At 51.4% G+C, this 18,600-nt stretch overlaps 1 protein-coding gene across 7 annotated transcripts in view; it reads right to left on the bottom strand.

Annotated features, from left to right (window-relative positions):
• CTDP1 (CTD phosphatase subunit 1) overlaps positions 1-10,621 on the bottom strand; it is a 40,298-nt gene extending 29,677 nt beyond the window's left edge. For 2 of the 7 annotated variants that reach the window (XM_059706434.1, XM_059706436.1), the window contains exons 1-5: positions 9,948-10,621; positions 5,449-5,532; positions 4,940-5,033; positions 3,144-3,272; positions 926-1,076 (exon numbers count right to left, since the gene is read on the bottom strand). In XM_059706434.1, the coding sequence (XP_059562417.1) occupies positions 926-1,076; positions 3,144-3,272; positions 4,940-5,033; positions 5,449-5,532; positions 9,948-10,255 (766 nt within the window). In that variant the 5' untranslated portion in view covers positions 10,256-10,621. Of the gene's footprint in view, positions 1-925; positions 1,077-3,143; positions 3,273-3,952; positions 4,164-4,939; positions 5,034-5,448; positions 5,533-9,947 lie in introns of those variants that run through there. The other 5 variants (XM_059706438.1, XM_059706433.1, XM_059706432.1 and 2 more) reach the window with 5 other exon arrangements.
• Between the last annotated feature and the right edge of the window lie 7,979 nt (positions 10,622-18,600).

The following is an 18,600-nucleotide window of genomic DNA, read 5'->3' as shown; positions in this document are numbered from 1 at the left end:
GCCCACGCCCTGCACGGCCCCCAGCTGTGGCCACCGTGGGCAGTGCTGCATGACCCAAGGGCTACTGCCTCCATGCACTGAGCTCAGCCAGCACAGCCCGACGCCTGCGTGCTCCTAGTAAGATCGCCTGTCTGCACCTTAAGTGTTAAGTGCAGACAGACATAACCAATGTGGCCCCACAAGTGTTTCCAAACCAACCAGTAAAACATTTTAAGTTCACTTATATATAAGACTAGAGGCCCGATGCACGAAATTCATGCAAGAGTAGGCCTTTTTTCCCCCGGCTGCCAGCACCGGCTTCCTTTTGGCACCTGGGACCTGGGCTTCCCTCACAGCCCCGGCTTTGTCCGGAAGGACGTCGGGTCTAATTAGCATATTAAGCTTTTATTATAATAGATGTTTCTTTTTCCAGGTACCTGTGGTCCTGACCAACTTCTAAACTGGCCTGTGACAGCAGCCAGTCCATCCAGACTGGCTCTGGGGTCGCAGGCAGGTGGGGAGGGGCCGCCCAAGAGAGCAGTGGCTGAACTTCAGAGACAACGCTGCCTGGCCACTCCAACTGCCAGCTCCTAAGGAGGCTGACAGGGAGCTTCCTTCACCTTCAAGAAAGCATGGTGGGCCTGGCCGCAGTGGCTCTGTGGTTGAGCGTCAACCTGTGAGCCGGGAAGTCACAGTTTGGTTCTTGGTTGGGGCACATGCCCAGGTTGTGGGCTCGATCCCCAGTGTAGGAGGCAGCCAATTAATGATTCCCTGTCATCATTGATGTTTTTATCTCTCCTTCTCCCTTTCCCTCTCTGAAATCAACAAAAAATATATCTATATAAAAAAAAGAAAAAAAGAAAGAAAGCATGATGGACAGTAAGAAGTAACCCAGTTTCAGTGTTCAGGTGCACCACACGCAGCTCAGCCTGAGCCGCACGCTCACCTGCAATCGTGTGTGCATACAGCCGGCTGCCGAAGGTGAAGACGTGCAGCTCGTACAGCCTGGCGACCTTCTCCAGGAACTCCCTGCAGTGCGGACGCAGGCGGGTGTGCAGCATCGGCTCGCCCCGGCCCAGCTGGAAGTGCAGGATGCCCTGCGGAGAGCAAATGCCCAGTCAGCAGAGGACCCGAGGGCACGGGCTCCACCGTCAGGACACGGGTCCAGGTATCCTGCCAACTTACCTGACACTCACGATTTCTTTACGCATGCTCCACGGGAGTGAGCTCAGCCCCCTCTGCTGTGGCCACTCACACAGCAACTACCGATGACAACACGTAACTGCCTACAAAACCACTGCAAGTACCTATAGTAACTACCTATGGCAGTGATGGCGAACCTTTTGAGCTTGGCGTGTCAGCATTTTGAAAAACCCTAACTTAACTCTGGTGCTGTGTCACATATAGAAATTTTTTGATATTTGCAACTATAGTAAAACAAAGACTTATATTTTTGATATTTATTTTATATATTTAAATGCCATTTAACAAAGAAAAATCAACCAAAAAATGAGTTCGCGTGTCACCTCTGACACGCGTGTCATAGGTTCGCCATCACTGACCTATGGCAATAGGGCCACTATCTGTCTTAAGTACAGAGACTACCTGTGACCAACACCCACAGGAACCAGCTATGACGACTAAGGCAACTACCCAGTCACTGCTGTGTCACTGAAGGGCTGCAAGGACACCAGCAGACCCTCACACATCCTGACTACTGTGCCCACTCTTGTTGATGATGGATAAAGCAAAGTGCCCAGAAGTAATGTCACCCATGTCTTTGTTCCTTCAAATACTGACATTGGTCAAATAGCAGAATCACAGTCGGCTTAGAACAGGTTCCCATTAATCTGCTGACAGTGTCTTCCCCAGTTATCGATGAAAGCAAGCCACAGGTTCCCACACAAGCTAGTCTACTTCATGGACTATTTTAAGACACAGCTTTATTAACTTATAGACACATCACAGAAGCTGAAACAGCATTCTAAACCACCTCAGCAGACAGGTGAAATTAGTAATACCAACCTGCTTATACACGATTAATAGGCAAATAGGCTCCCTCTCCTCAGGAAGTAAACTCTGATCTTTTTAATCCTATTTATCATTAATTTTCTCAGTAAAAATGCTCTAAACAACAACTATAAAGGAAAAGTAACCAATCTTAGGTTTAGTTAACTTTTCCCAGTTCTAAGTCAGTCAAAGCCCTTGTGATCAGGCTAATGTTAGAAGACTAGGAATGAAACCTTATAAACAACTTCCACCCCACTCAACAGTTAAATAGTCCATGAATTACAATAAACATCCTTAAAGGCACACGCTAAGAAGTGTCTTTCTGAAGTCGCCAGCAGCGTCCCGGGTCAGCAGCAGCATGTGGTGGGCTCTGGGTGGCTGGCAAAGCCCTGTCATCACGCTGTTCCCGAGCCAGCAGAGGGATGGGCCCATGAGCAGGGTGTGGTAGCACTGAAGCCCTAGCAATAGCTGAGGACTAGCCGTGCAGAGGCTGACATTTGCCTTCTGGACCATATTAGCTGAGAAACTGGCATGTTACAACTAGTTCAACTGTCTTATAAATGCCTGACTTCAAAGGCATGATAAACCCATAAGCCAGCCTGGCTTGGCCTGGTCCCTCTGTCAAGGACAACTTCCCATAGTGCTGTCCTAACCAGACTGATGAGCTCTGTGGATGCGAAAATCCAAGCACTAACAGAGGGCTACACAGCAACAAAGAAGTGAAAGATGACGATATCAGCGACGCTGGTCTCTAGGTAATGACAGCAGGAGCTGACACCTGCCTGGGAACAGCCACCTGTAACAGGCATGCAAAGCCTTCTGAAAGGTCCAGAAATTCAATTTCTCAGCTCCACAACTTCTGAGCACAAAGTTGAAGTAGCATTCTGTCCTTGACCCATTCTCTGTATTTCACTGGAGAACTCACGCAGGGTGAGGTCCAGCCTCACCTACAGCCCGGGTGCACTTGCACTGCCCCCCATTGCAGACATTCCTGAAGAGCACACACATCTGCTCCTCTCCCCCAAGAGCGCCCCCTTTGCCATCCACTCTGCCTGCCCCCTCGGCCTTCCAGGCTTGCAGTTCACGGTGCCGAGGACCGTGGGGCGCCTGCCTGTGGCACAGGCTGAGGAAGCCCCGCGGGCCGCCACACTCACTTTGTTTGACATCTGCTGGCACTGCTGCTCCGTGGTGTGGATCAGGGTCTGGTCCAAGTCGACCATGAGCACCAGCTTCCTGTTCCGATGCAGCCGTTGCTGGTCTTCCCTCCCTAACTGCTCCGCTTGCTGAAGTTAAAACAAAAAAGGAAAAATGACAATGCAAGTCTATCTGGATCCAAAATTATTTCAGTTTTATTAAGAAAAACAGGTGGAAGCTGAGCATATTCTTCACTACCCTCTGCACTGCCTGCCAGTGGACCCATTGCTGTTGAGACCACGTGGGGCCACAGGGCTACTCCCCTGCTGCCTGGAGCCTGCAGTGTGTACCACACCCTGCAAGGCACTCTGCCCTGTGATCCTAATTCTGTCATTTCACGAAAGGTGTAAACCAATGAAAAAGGAGGTAAGATTAAGTGATGGTTCCTATAAAAGTTTGGTTGGATCCTGTGGAGCAACCCAACACCATGAACTGCAGAAGGAATGGGAAAGTGGGACGGTAGGCTGGGACAAGGACAACTAGGACACGAGGTGCAGCAGCAGGCATGTGGGATGCATCTCAGGTGCCCGCCGCTCGGCTTCACCTTGGAAGAGGCACAGGTGGGCCCTGGAGCCGGCAGGGCCCAGATGTTGCCCTCGAGGGCCAGCGGAGACACTGCTCTTGGAAGGGCCCGGTCCTACCACACTCAGCGATGAGGGGACTGATGTGGGCCCATGACAAAGACTTTGGGGCCTGCATCACTCCCATTTCTCACTGCAACTCACTGTCAACAAACGCCGGCTCTCATTAGGTTGCACAGAATTCTAACCTCTGATCCTGAAGGGAATGAAGCCAACAGTGGTTCCGTGATGGCAGGAAACAGTGGATACTTTCTTCTCTTTAATCCTCCAGCTCCCTAGTTCGTTCTCGTTCTCGTTTTCCCTCTCTCTCTCTCTCTCTCTCTCTCTCTCTCTCTCTCTCTCTCTCTCTCTCACACACACACACACACACACGTATTTACATTTGTTTAAAGTCCAGTAATTCAGAAAAACCTGAATCATGTATCTGATATTTTGTCTTTCTCAAAAAAAAAAAAAAAGTAGGTATCACTTAAAAGCACAAATCTAAAAAAACCCTGTAACAATGTATCACCTATTCACACAGATGTAGAACTCTGAAACTGCTTTATAACTGATCTTTTATACTACTCCACAGACGCGTTCCTGTGCTCTGTCCTGATGATGCTCACTCAAGCCCATTAGACTCAGACCACAGAAACATGAGGTGTCAGGGTTCTTGGAATGCATAAAGGGAACAGATCTGGTAAAACTCCAAACTTCTTATTTGTGCAGACACCTTCAATTCCTGGGCAGCTGGGCCTGCTGGTACACAAATGCACAGGGGCCCCCCTAGGAGCTCTGAGGCCTCTTCGGGGTCCCTGCACCCATGTCCATTCCACAAGCACCCCTGATGCCCTTGACTCTACCCAGGTCACCTCTTGCACAGCCACCTGTCCTGGTAGCAGCTGCTCGTGGGCTCTAACCCTGGCCCTCAGCCTCCCGACTAGATCTGCTGGTCACAGCATGTGTTCGCATGTCTAATTCCTCCAGCCCAGACCGGGCCCCAGGGGACTGGAACCAAAGCCCTAGACAGCAGGGAGCCGGGTGCCTCCCAGGTGGAATCACTTGGGAAAGAGACAAGTGCAGCCCCCATACTCGTCGTCCTCCCAGAGGTCACTTGAGAGATAAAGGTGACCAAAGCCCTGCATGTTCTCCGGCTGCCCTCTCCCTGCTCTGGCACCCACAAGCGCACTCACCTCAGAGCTCACCATCAGCTCCGGGACACTGTGCACCATCGACACGGTGGCTGTGGACAGTGGCATCTGCTGCCTCCCGTTCTTGCTCTGCAGCCTGCGGAACGAGAGGGCTGTCAGGTGGTGGCCTTCGGCTGCTAACCAATGCAGCGAGCACTTTCATTTCCATTGTGGTCGATGTGCTGCTGGCAACTGTGGAACGTTGTCCACTTAAAACACACAGGAGACTGGCCAAACGATTACGTTCCAGTCCCTCACAGAGCTCCGCTGAAGACACACGGATGCCACCCTGACACGAGCACTCCATGAGGAAACAGCCAGGCACAGCACCCCCTATGCACACCGTAGGGTCAGAAATGCATCTCTACTCACTAGTGCTTCCCTCCCGCAGCGGGTGGCTGGGCGAGCTGACCTTAAAGCAGTCAGGTTCCCAGCCCCCACCCGTCACCTCTGTACCCACCGCCCCCCTTCCAACATAAAAGGCACTATGCTCACGCCGGGTCGGAACTTACTGGGTCAGGTCTTGGCCACACTCGGCACACAAACCCTTCATGACCACCGGGTGGCTGCATCCTTCGACTCGCACCAGAACCGCTCTAGAAATGGGGGGCAAAAAGCAGAAATCAGAAGGGAGACACTGGGACTCTGGTTTCTCACTCCTCTCCCCGAGAGGGAGGAAGACCGGCTGCTGCACGCCTCCCGGGACTCCTGTGCTCTGGCTGTAAAACGAAGGACGGACGTCTCACCTGTGGGCTCCACTCGCCTAAAACACCAAACCACACAGAACAGGTGCAGGAACTGAAAATGTCCTGTCAGGAGGGGGACTGGGGGAAATATGAAAACTACCTCAAATCCTCCTACCTCTATGATAAACAATCTACAAAAACTGAACCTTTGTTAATACAACAAGGAACAATAATACCAACAATAAGTGGCTGCCTCCCCCGTGTTCCCAGTGCAGAGAGAGGCTGCGATGCATCTGCACTTCTGATAGACTACTGCAAAAGCTCCAGTTTCCACAAACTCAGAAATTACCATTTTCTTTGCATGGGTGGGGCTCAGGCGAGGGCCTCGCTGTCCCGTGTCTGCAGCCTCTAACCCCAGTGCTGATTTGTCCCCATCACCTTATTCCTCTGCCTGGAGCATGCTCTCCCCTGCCATTAACACCATCTAAGCCTCTAGCCAAAAATCTGCTCCAGTTTCCTGTCTTAAAGGAACAATAAGAGGAACAGACCAGCCCCTGCACTGGACCCCCCACAGCTTCTCACCCGACCTTCCCAGAAGCCTTTTGCACCTGTCCCCAACTTCCTGTCCACCCCCTCTGGGCACCCTGCATTCCTCATCTCTCACCAATGGTCTGCCTCTGCTTTCCAGAACTGGAGCGCTGCCACCTCCCCTGTGTGGCTCCCCAGCACCCCACCCATACCCAAACCCCACCCTCAGCACCCCTTTTTCCCGTAATCCAGGCTCAGTGACCCTCACAGGAGCACCAGCACCCTCTTCTCCAATCCCACCCACCTCTCCCAGTCCCTCCGGGTCAGCCCTGAGGACACTTGCCCAGCTGCTGCAATAAGGACACACCCTCTCTAGCTGACAGGGTCCCGCCCCCTTCCCAGACCCCCTTCAGTGCTGACTCGGGCTCCATCCCCACTGGGGCCTTCCCTCACCGGAGAACATGTGGCAGAGTTAGCAGAGAGACTTGAGGCCTTTCCCAAAAGTCAAAGGTGCATTTTGATCCTTGGCTAATGGGTCTTTTGAAGGAAGCTTGTGGGGTCCTGGAACCTGGTAAAAACCTGCTGTTTGAGGCCGGGGAACATGGTGGCAGGTTTTGTGAGAAACTGAGCAAACGGGTTCATTCGCCCGTCTACAAGGTTTAGAAGTGCAGATGCTGCTTACATTCACTGCAGGTTTTGCGGTCCCGCTATCCCGTGAGAACATGTGGGCCACACACCACTAGTGAGGAAGGGCACTGAAGTCTGCATTTATTCACTTTACTTACTTTTAAACTAAAACTTAATACTTGGACGATATTTTTTTCAGGAATTCCCCCCAAAAAATGTACCAGGATTTCATCAATTGCCCCTAATAACATTAACCTGAAGACATACTTGGTGTGTCTCTAGTTCAACCAATAAACAGGTCGAAATGCTTTACAAGGTATAGGTTTCTAGTCTGTAGCCTGCATTTTCGTTTTCTTAACTGTGTTTTGAAGACAGAGTTCTTAGTTTTGATAAAGTCTAATTTATCTGTATATTTATTAAGAAGACTATCTCGTCCAGGATCACTAAGATTGGATGGGAACCCAGAGTGGGACCACTAACTATAGACCAGTGGTTTTCAACTTTTTTCATCTCGTGGCACACAGAAGCTAATTACTAAAATTCTGCGGCACTCCAAAAAATACCCGATGGCTACCGTTGGTTGCTATCATTTTTTTGTTTGACAATCTAAGGGAAAAGAGGTCAGTGCCTCTGACTAAACAGTCAGGTATTGCATGTTTTAAAAATTGTTGGGGCACACCAGTTGAAAATCGCTGCTAGAAGATTAACTCTGAGGTGGAAGGAAGGTCTTAACAGATGACGAGGAAGCTGGGAGAGGCCCTGGCTTGAGGCTCCCGAGGTCAGAGCAAGAAGAGCATAGAGCGGTGGCTTTGAGACCAGAGGGTCCAGCTGAAGCACTGGGCACAGAGTAGGCAGGTAGACAAGCCCCATGGCACCAGAGCAGGTGCTCCTGCCAAGGGAGCCGGCCCAGAGAGCAGAACACACCGAGAGGGCCCCACGCCCCAGAGCAAACCTGCCTCCTGAAGCCCGCCAGGACCCAGGGAACATGGAAGGAAAGAAACGAGGGAGATACAAACAACAGGAGGTTCTCCTGGGAACTAGCAAGCGAGGGACAGGGGAATGCAAGCCAGGAAGTGGACGGGGCCAGGGTGTCACCAACAAGGAAACAGACAATGATGGGCCTTTGGGGAGCCCCAGCGATTAAGGATGGGCAGGAAAAAGAATGACAATTAAAAAGAAATCAATGTCACAGACTGCACAGCCAGGCCCGTGACAGACATCAGGGAGGTACCGTCTTAGAGAAAGAGAGTGTCGATGTTAAATGCCCCCAAGAGGAACCAGATGAGGTTAAGATACATGTCTGGACGAGGGAGATGTCCTTATCTTGACTGAGTGGTTGTTTCCAAGGCACATCTGTCAAGACTCACCAAACTGCACCCACAACACATGCGCTGTACTTGCTGGCCACAAACACACGGGCCCAGGCCATTGGATTCATCGATAGAGTGTCGGAGTCCTTTCAGAAAGACCCTCGGGCAGAACACCACAGGAGAGAGAAGGGCCCAGACCGCTCCCAAAGGCCTCATGCCGGCAGCCTCAGGTCCCCTCCCATCTTCCCCCCACACCTAGCCGGCCCTGCCCCCTAGCCAGCTTCTAACTTGTCCCCTTATGACCAAGGGAAGCCCACACAAAAACCACTTTCCTGTCACCCTGCAGATCCCTGGGACCTCACCATGCCACTCCACAGCCTGAGACTCAATGATGTGCCCCCAAGCACGGCTACAGGTCCCCTTGGCACAGGACGCACTCCACCTGGACAACCCCTGCCTGACCCTTCTGTGTGAAAGCCCCGGCCACGTGCCCCCCACGCCCATAGCTGCACAGAGGGCAGAACATCGTGGAGAACGGCTCTTCACTGGTGTTGAGCTTAGCCCCCCTGGCCTGATCGCGGGCCGTAATTTGCCCACGGCTGCCCCAAGAGGTCAGGTGAGATGACTTCAAAGCAGTGATGACAGCAGACAACAGTGAGCCCCTCCCTCTAAAGCAGTGGTTCTCAACCTTCCTAATGCCGTGACCCTTTAATACAGCTCCTCATGTTGTGGTGACCCCCAACCATAAAATTATTTTCGTTGCTTCGTAACTGTAATGTTGCTATTATGAATCGTAATGTAAATATCTGATATGCAGGATGTATTTAGGCGACCCCTGTGAAAGGGTTGTTCGACCCCCAAAGGGTCGCGACCCACAGATTGAGAACCGCTGCTCTAAAGGAAGCCAGGCAGCCGGCTTCAGTGGAGGGTGCCATCCTGAGGCAACATCCATACCCCCCGCCCTCCCTGCTTTCAGGGGGCAGGCATAGGCACCTGAGCTGAAGGAGCGAGGAGAGTGGATGCAGGCGGAGACTCCCGGGATGGGATAAAGGATGGCCTTATCCCATCCTGTCCTCATCATTAGCTTCCGGGAGGGGACACAGACCAGCGTGCAGCCCCAGGGGGAGGGGAGGAGACCAGAGTGAGCAGCACCACCTGAGGAAGGCAGGAGTGGACAGAAAGCTGAGGGGGGGGGGGGGTGCGGGTACACTGTGGCCCCCATAGGGAAGCTGTGCACTATCCACTCCAGCCGGAGGCAGGAAATTTCACCTGCCCCCTTTGTTCTTGACAATGAAAACCATCAAGAGTCATGTGCGCACACACACCTGTGTCCACTTCAACTTGATCTCAAGACCACACAAACTGCGCGCTGACAGGTTCACACACCTCAACAGAGGAGACCGTCCCTTAAGAAGGTCAAAACCAAGGACCCGCAGCTGAGCCAATCCTGGGAGGGTGTGCTACCACCTGCGCCCAGGTGCACCTCCTTCCTGAACCATGATGCAGAACCGCACCAGGTTTTACAACCGCGTTCCGCAAAGTTTATGAGAATCTGAGGTGCACACCCCCAGGAGTTTATAGCGCGATGACAAGCGTGGAGCACGCGGATTCGTTCCATACTCGCTGTCGCCCCCAGTTTTCCTAACTTACAAACAAGGCGTCTCAGGGACAGGCACCTACTGCAGAAGAGGGGACACAACCGAGTTCTAAGGAAGAACCACAAATCGTGGCTGCCGTGCAGCAGAGTCCTACCCTGCAAAGTTCTCCCCAAGCGCAGCGCCCTAGACCCTCTCCTGCCTTGTGCCTGGCCCTGGCCCCTCTCCCAACCCGAGACGCTCGCCCTCACCCCGACTCACTCACCCGGGAGCCACCACCTGGCCCGGCTGTGCGCACAGCTCCCGCACCACGCCGGCGCGCTCCGACCTCAGCCTGCGCTCGGCGCGCACGCAGCCCCCGGAGCCGGCGCGGGCAGGGGGGAGCCCCGAGGGCTGCGCGGAGGCGGCGGCGGCCTCGAACACAGCCAACACCGAGCCGATGCGCACGGTCTCGCCCGCCGCCACCCTCCACTCGAGCAGGCGTAGCGGACCGGGACCCGGGCAGCGCACCTCCGCCACGGCCGCCGGCGGGGTGCCTTCGGCGGGAACGCGGTCGGCGGGAGGCGCCTCCATCGCGGCCAACAGGTTCGCTGCGGAGATGCGGCGGGAGGGCGCTCAGGGCCCGGTGCCCATCGCGAACCGGCGGACCGGCGGGCGGGCGGGCGAGCGACCCTGGCCCAGGCGGCGGCGGTGGCTGCGCTGCGATTCCCACTCTTGCACCGGCTTCCACCCGCCGCCCAGGTCCGCGCCGACTTCCGGGACAGCGTGTGGCGTCACACTACGCCACGTGCGTGAGCCAGGGGGCCCGCGTGTAAACACTAGCCCACGCGGGGCCCGAGACGCGCTGCACCAGCAACGGGTACCGTGGCGTTCCAGGACCAAACCCGTGAGCTGGGCCCGGTGGGAACAGTGTTACTACGCCCTGTTTACTCTGTGAACACCGGACCCAGCATGCAGCGCGCGCCGCTGTCCCACAGGTCCCTTTAAGCATTGAGGCCCGGGGGTGGGGGGTGGAGGGGTGGGTCTTTAAACCATGAGTCCCGGCATGCACCGCGCACTGCCTTACCGCGGATCCCCATCAGGCGTTGCGAGTTCCAGCACGCAACGCGGGCCGCCGTCCAAACGTTCCCCTTTCGCGCTAAGGCGGGCGTCCTGTGAACTACGGGTCCCGGCATCCCACGCGCGCTGCCGACCTACTGTCCCCTTGCGCGCTAAGGCGGGCGTCCTGAGAACTACGAGTGCCGGCATGCAACGCGGGCCGCTGAGCCGCTGTCCCGCAGTCCCGCGTGCCAATGCGGGGTCAGGGTCAGAGGGGTTGTGTTTGTATAGAGTTGTCAGAGCCGCCCGCCCACGGGGGGAGGCCTCGGCGTCGTGGCGGGTTCCTAGTACGGAGAGATAATGGAAGTCGTCGTGGTGACCTTGAAGGGCACTCTTCAGAGCGGGGTGACTGCACGCCTGCTGTTCCCGGGAGCTGTGGACGGAAGCACCTGTCCTCGCCGCCCCAGAGGTTGGGTTCCCTGGCCTCAGGCAGGACAAAAAGTTCTCAGAGTTTAGAGGAGCCACACCGAGCTTGTTTTGTGTCCACCATAAAGTTAAGTTATATATCAACGTGGAAAACTCACAGTTAGCTGGAAATTAAACAATACCGAGTAACCCGTGCATCAAAGAAGTCACACAGCAGTAAGAAAATGTGAGTGAAAAGAACAAATAGACTAAAACTTGGGTGCTCCAGTGCTTGGAATGTATGGCTAACATGTCTGTGTTTAAAGAAGAAATATAGCAAGAATCTAGCTTTTGACCGTAAGAAATCAGAAAAAGAAGAGCAAACGAAACCCTAAGCAAAAAGGCAAGAAATAATTATTAGAGCAGGAATAAATGAAATATAAAAACAGAAACCTAAAGAAGTTGACAAAACTCGCTGGGTTGACAGAGGGGGCGGGGGTGGGAGGGGAAGGAATTACTAAAGTCGGGAATGAAGAGAAAATGGCACTGCCGACCGCACAGAAACACAAAGGATTCTAAGGGAATAGCATGAACACCAAGTTAGATGAACTAGATCAATCCCTAGAAGAACAAAAATGCAGAAACTGAAGTAGAAATAGGAGCAGCCTGCAGCACGTACGTAGTTAGCCCCGATCTCACTGTGTCTGAAGGTTACAAAAGTCTTCACACCTTTTACTCCCCGCCTGTGTCCTGGCCCCACCGCGGGTCCCCGGACTTTTCTCTAGAACAAGCGCGTGGCACTTGTGGCCCTCGGGCCGCCCGCCCTTTTATGCGGCCCGGTTAGCCTTTGAGTTAAAGCCCGGGTCCCGGGGGCAGGTGTTGAAAGAAGCCACCCAGCAGCAGCAGCTGTTGCTGATTTCTCTCCCCTGGTTACCCAAGAAGCACGTCTCACTAACAGAAGCATTGCTGTTCTAGAAGTAACACAGAAGCACGTATTTCCTATTAAAGCTCCTTAAGAAACAGCAGCACGATTTTCACGCTGCTGCCGTGAGGGGCAGCGGCCTCTTCCCCATCCTAACATACAGGATGGGGCAAAAGTGGGTTTGCAGTTGTTCAGATGGAAAGTGATACAAGAATTAATAAAAATAATACAAGAATACACTTTTGGCCCTAACCGGTTTGGCTCAGTGGATAGAGCATCGGCCTGCAGACTGAAGGGTCCTGGGTTCGATTCCAGTCAAGGGCATGTACCTTGGTTGCGGGCACATCCCCAGTAGGGGGTGTGCAGGAGGCAGCTGATCGATGTTTCTCTCTCATCCATGTTTCTAACTCTCTATTCCTCTCCCTTCCTCTCTGTAAAAAAATCAATAAAATATTTTTTAAAAAAGAATACACTTTTGTGTACTCACAACTGTAAGCCTACTTTTGCCCCACACAGCAAGTGAGGGGAGCATGCTGGGAGAGGAGCTGCAGAGACGTGGGCGGTGAGCCCGAGCAGTCGGTCAGTGTGTCCAGCGCCGTGGAGAGTTCAAGTGAGACCAAGGGCTGGCTTTCCAGTGCGGAGCCAGGGTAATGGGAGGTCCAGGCTAGGACTGAGTGGGGCTTGTCTGGGAGGGGGTTGGGGCAACTTTGGGAAACACGTGATGGGAGAGGAGCACAGACCAGGGTTGCCAATTCTTTTTTTGCCCCATCAGTGACATCTAACAGCTTTTAGCTGGATCTCCATCTCTCTTTGTTCATTCTCTCCCCATTTAAAAATTACATAAATTATGAATGTAGCAAAGATCACGTGTAATCCTAAAATGAACCCATCAGCCAGTCTAAAGCCTAGCCCATTGCCAATATTGTTACAGCTGCCAACGGGTTCCTCGCCATCTCATCCTGTCCCCTGGGTCCCACGCCGGAGGGGTCCACCACCCCAATGCCATGTTTGTCATCCTCCTTTCATGTTCTGTTTGCTGCATGTGAACATGGCATAGGTATAGGAAGTCCTCACCTAGTGTCCTTGATGGGTTCTGCGGCTTTAAGCAACATGGAATGGAATGATGCCATTTGAGGACCTGCTATTTACGTTGTTTAGTTTGCTTGTTCATGAAAATGCATCATATATGTGTGCCTGTCACAGGATGATGCACCTACCCATTCTCTTGTGGGTGGACGCTGAATTGTGTTCCAGTTCTGGTGTGTGGAAGGTGCTAAGCAACCCCCTGTGTGATGGTCTGTCTTGGGGGCAAGGACCCAGGGGTGGACTTGCTAAGCCATAGAGGGTGCATGAGCTGATGTTTTCACAAATGGTCCTGTACTCCCACCACACCCTGGGCAATGTCTTAATCTCTGCCAATCTAGATGAAATCTGTGATTGTAATTCGTATTCATCTAATGACCATTTGGCTTAGTACCTTTTCATATCCTTTTTTTTTTTTTTTTTTTTTTTTTTTAGTAACAGGTAATTTACATATTAGGAAAGCTACAGTCCAACGAAAAGAAGGTGGTTCTACTAAAATAATGCATATTTAATATTTATGTAAGTGTGGTAGGTACTGTATAGCACGTATTTTTGTGTGACTATCCTTATGGAATGAGTGTTCACCTTTGGGCAGCGCATTCTGTGGAATTCCTTCAGTCAATCTCTGTTGGAGCTAAGCTCAGTCCCTGTTTATCGGAGAATGCTTTATTTTGCTCTCATTGTGGAAAGATAGTTTTGAGTTTTGGGAGGCATACTCACAGATGGCAGTGGTATTTGTCATTTAGAAGACGTTAGTGCATTGGATTCTGGTCTCCATTGTTGAAACCGCGTGTGTCTGAGTGTTGTCGCTTCGTGGGTTATCTGTCCTTGTTTCTGGTGGCGTGATCGCCTCGAAACGTGTCTGAGGGTGGGTTACTTTTTGTTGGTTCTGTTTTTCAATAATTTCATTAGTTCTTGAAAATTCTCAAGCATTCTCTCTAAAAATTTCTTCTTCCTTTTAGTCCCTGGAGTGCTGAGTAGTTATTTGTTAAATCTTCTGGTTTTATGATTTTCTTCTTATTTCTCTGTTCAGCGTTCTGGAACAGCGGTCGCCAGCCGGTGGTCCGTGGACCCCTGGGGGTCCGTGAGGTCCGAAAGGTTGGCGACCGCTGTTCTGGAGGATTTCTTCAGATGTAGCCTCTGGCTTATTGATCTCTCTTCATCTGTGTGTAATCTGATAACTCATCTTTTGAGGCTTCACTTCAAAAACTGTAATTTTTATGTATGAAAGTTCTATTTGGATATTTTTCAAATATGTATGTTTATTTATAGTCTCTTTTTATTCGCTCATTTTTTTGGTAATTTACTCTTTTTTCTTTCATAATTCACACCTATTTTCTAAGATTCTGAATCTGATCATTTGAATAATTGCTATCTTTGTGGGTACAAATCTGTTTTATGTTTCTTCCTACTGACTCTTGTTCGTAGAAGTGCATTTCCTTTTGTGGCTGGGGCCCTTGGGGAGCTCACATTGGGTTGATGTTAATCTGTTGGACTCCTGGTGACATTTGCTATGACAAGAGCCGGTGGGCCAAGGTGGGGGCACTAGTGACTCCTCACAGGGCAGGAGTTGAGTTCACCTGTGCTGCGGTGCCGGGAGCCCTCAGCTCTGATACTGGCAAGTTCTCCGAGGCAGCCCCACTTTGAGTTTTTCTGACTAGTTTCAACTCATCAGGGTTCCCTTGGTTTGGGAGCCTTTAAGACAGTGGTTCTCAACCTTCTGGCCCTTTAAATATAGTTCCTCATGTTGTGACCCGAACATAAAATTATTTTCGTTGCTACTTCATAACTGTCATGTTGCTACTGTTATGAATCGTAATGTAAATATCTGATATGCAGGATGGTCTTAGACGACCCATGTGAAAGGGTCGTTCGACCGCCAAAGGGGTCGTGGCCCACAGGTTGAGAGTCGCTGTTCTAGAGCATCTAGATGCCTATTGCCCAAAGTGGAAATTCTTGTCTTTGATTTTTCTGTTTTTAACTGGATTAAGTCGATCAAAGAGGATACCCCCCTCCCCCTTTCTTCTTTTTCTTGGGCCTGTTTTTCAAGATACGGCACTGATCTTAGAGGAGCCGTGTGCTCAGGGTCCTCTTTATTTTGATGAGGGGGCAGAGGAAAAGCTAGAGATAGGGCAGTTCCTGTGAGGGGAAGAGCCTTGCTGACATGTCTGGGAACAAGAGGCACTTCTGACATGAGAATCTTTTTTGAAAATATATTTTATTTATTTTTTTACAGAGAGGAAGGGAGCGAGATAGAGAGTTAGAAACATCGATGTGAGAGAAACATCGATCAGCTGCCTCCTGCACACCCCCTACTGGGGATGTGCCCGCAATCCAGGTACATGCCCTTGACCGGAATCGAACCTGGGACCTTTCAGTCTGCAGGCTGATGCTCTATCCACTGAGCCAAACCGGTTTCGGCTGACATGAGAATTTAAAGTCGCTTGGAGGGGGGAGCTCCATGAGATAAGGTGTCTGCAGGCACATTACACGTGTGGTACAGGATGTTATTACATGATAGGTCAGGTCCACGACAGCTGTACTGTGTGCAGTCGTACAGAGCAAGCCCTTCTGTTCTGCATGGTGCCGTGTGAGTGCCTGAGCACTCCGGCTCGCTCAGGTGCTCCCTGCCTCTGCTACCGCCCCGGGGGCTTGGCTGCAGCCCTTTGTGCAGTGAAATGGCGTAGGGAAGAGAGGAATAATGGAAGCAAAGGTGTTTAGGCTGAAGGGAACGTGCTGCTTCTCTTTAAGGTGGCAGTAGTACACGTTGTGTGAATTTTGGGTGGAAAAGACAACTGGGAGCCTGAAACAGGTGGTGGGCTCTCTGGGAGGAGGCAGGGTCCTCGGGGTGAGGACACCTGTGCTTGTTTCCCTGACAGCAGCTGCTGGCTGTGTGGGGCTGACTTGAATCAGAATGGAACGTGCTGATTTCCAGCCATCAGTCAGAAACAGCCCCTTTAAACAACCCCACAAATTGACCAGGATAGAGATGTTCCGATGAGAAAACTGACATCAGGAACAGTTAGGTGTTGCTTTCTACTTTCCACACCTGTGGCTGTGTGTGGCTGGGGCTGCAGCTCAGCTGGAAAATCAATGCTTGACTCCTAAATAGTAACAATGACTGTTTCTGGGTGTTTAGCCTCCAGTGACAAAGACCGTCACCGAGTGATAGCAGTGATCCGCCCCCGAGAGTCACGGGAGATTCTGCGCTGGTGCCTGGCGGGACGTTGGGGGCTCAGCACTGGTTTCTAGTAGGGAGCGTAGCTGGGAGGGGGGTGCCTCGTCACATGCCTGACGCAGTGGCTTGTCACAGCACACGGCTCCACCGAGCGCAGATGTTCCTCAGCCTCCCCTTCGAAGACAACATCACAGTCTCCTCTACGGACAGGAGCGAGCGAGCGCTGCACAGTTGCTGCTCGAAGCTCGTTTTAGGGAGAAATGGCCTTAAAAAGAAACCACTTTCTAGAATATCAGATAAATGAATCTTGGGGAAATTGTGTTTAATAGGAACTGTAGCCATGGCTTACACATGAGAGAATCAATCTCCATTTTTAGGACTTCTGGTCTCTGGATGTAAATTTCCTGTCCCCAACACACAGGAGAGAAAAAGGTGCCCTCACCGTGGTCTAGGTAATTTCACCGTAAGGAGGCGTGAACAGTGTTTTCTCTTTCTGTTTATATAGAATCCTGTCACAGTGGTTCCTTTTTAGAAATTGAGATACAAATTCTAAATGTAAGTTTTTCCTTCCAAGTGCACAATTTAAATGAGAAAGGGCCTTTCCATTCCCCGTCTCCCCTCACAGGCATGCATCTCCTAAACTCTAGGGACCCCATGAGACTTGCAACCAAGGGAGCAATGGAGCAATAAGTACTGGCAGCTTGTCCTGGGAACCCCCCCGCCTGAACCTTTCTCCAGGCCCCCTTTCCTCTGACTTCCCATGAGCAAAAGCAGCCCTACCTAGGCTCTCTCCTATCGCTTCTTCTGTCGTAGGTCCTTCCTTGTTTCACTGTCCCCAGCTTTAATAAATGTACTCTCAAAAAAAAAAATAAAGTGCACAATTCAGTGGCTTTTAGTATATTCACAAAGTTATGCAACCATCACCCCTCTAATTCCAGAACATTTTTATCCCCCTAAGAGGAAACCCTATAGCCAGCACTGTAGCAGGAGCTTGCTTCTCGGTGTAATGAGAGTGATAGTCACTAGATGGAGACATTCCACCAGTGAATTTCTCTGCACAAGTCTTGTCCTAAGGCAGGGGTGGGCAAACCTTTTGACTCGAGGGCCACAATGGATTCTTAAACTGGACCGTAGGGCCGGAACAAAAGCATGGATGGAGTGTTTGTGTGAACTAATATTAATTCAAAGTAAACATCATTACATAAAAGGGTACGGTCTTTTTTTTTTAGTTTTATTCATTTCCGGCTGCGGCAGTAGTTTGCCCACAGCTGTCCTAAGGGGTGCAAGGCTGGGCCCCTGAGCAACAGGTGGGAGGGGAGAGGCTTTGTGTTGGGCTGATGTCAGAGGTGTCCGTAACTCCCAGGACTTCTCCAAAGGCAAACACTTGATTCCAGTTTCCCAAAATTGCTACATTGAATCCTTTAGAACAGAGAGGCTTTTGTGGCATATGGACGTTTTCATCTTACTTGTTATATATAGACTAGAGGCCTGGTGCGTGAAATTCATGCATGGGTGCGGTCCTTAGGCCTGGCCGGCAATTGAAGCGCGAGCATCTGGTGTGGAAGGACAGGTCCCAGCTGACCTCTGGGCCCTGGGCAGTACCTGGGCCCCCAGGCTCCTGCATGCCACCCTCCACCTGGGTCATTGGGCCCCGCCCGGCTTCCTCAGTGCCTGGGAGCCAGGTGGCAGCCCCGCCCCCTGCCACTGCTGCTGGTTGCTGCCTGCAGGCGACTGGGCACCACTTGCCTCCTCCTTGGCCTGGCACTGCTCACTCACTTGCTCCCATCGGGGCAGCAGCATCTCCACAGCTGCCTGCTGCCAGCACCGCTATGTTCTGCACTGCCCCTTGGTGGTCAGCACATGTCATAGCGAGTAGCGAACTCCCGGTCAAACTCCTGGTTGAGGAGACAATTTGTATATTAGGCTTTTATTATATAGGAGGATTAGGGGTGCCCCCCAAATGTATATACACTTTGAATAATTATAAGATCAGAGTTTATTAACATACAGCTCATTTTCAAAATTTAAAAGCATCTACAGAAATGAATAATTTTTACTGTCAATGACTGTTTTCAAACTGATAACTGTTCTAGTCCAGGCACTGCTGATAACATGAAGCAATGGAATGGCAAACATCAAGAATCATTTCATTCAGAATTTGTGTGCCCTCAATTCATCAACTGTTTCTGGTTTTGTACTGTAAACTTTATCTTTTATGTGTTCCCATAAAAAAGCCTAGTGGATAAATTTTCTTTGTTCAAAGCTTAGACTGGCTTCACCCATTATTTCAAA

The sequence above is a fragment of the Myotis daubentonii genome, chromosome 8, assembly GCF_963259705.1.
Source record: "Myotis daubentonii chromosome 8, mMyoDau2.1, whole genome shotgun sequence".
Taxonomy (NCBI): Eukaryota; Metazoa; Chordata; class Mammalia; order Chiroptera; family Vespertilionidae; genus Myotis; species Myotis daubentonii.
This window is presented reverse-complemented; position numbering and strand designations above follow the sequence as displayed.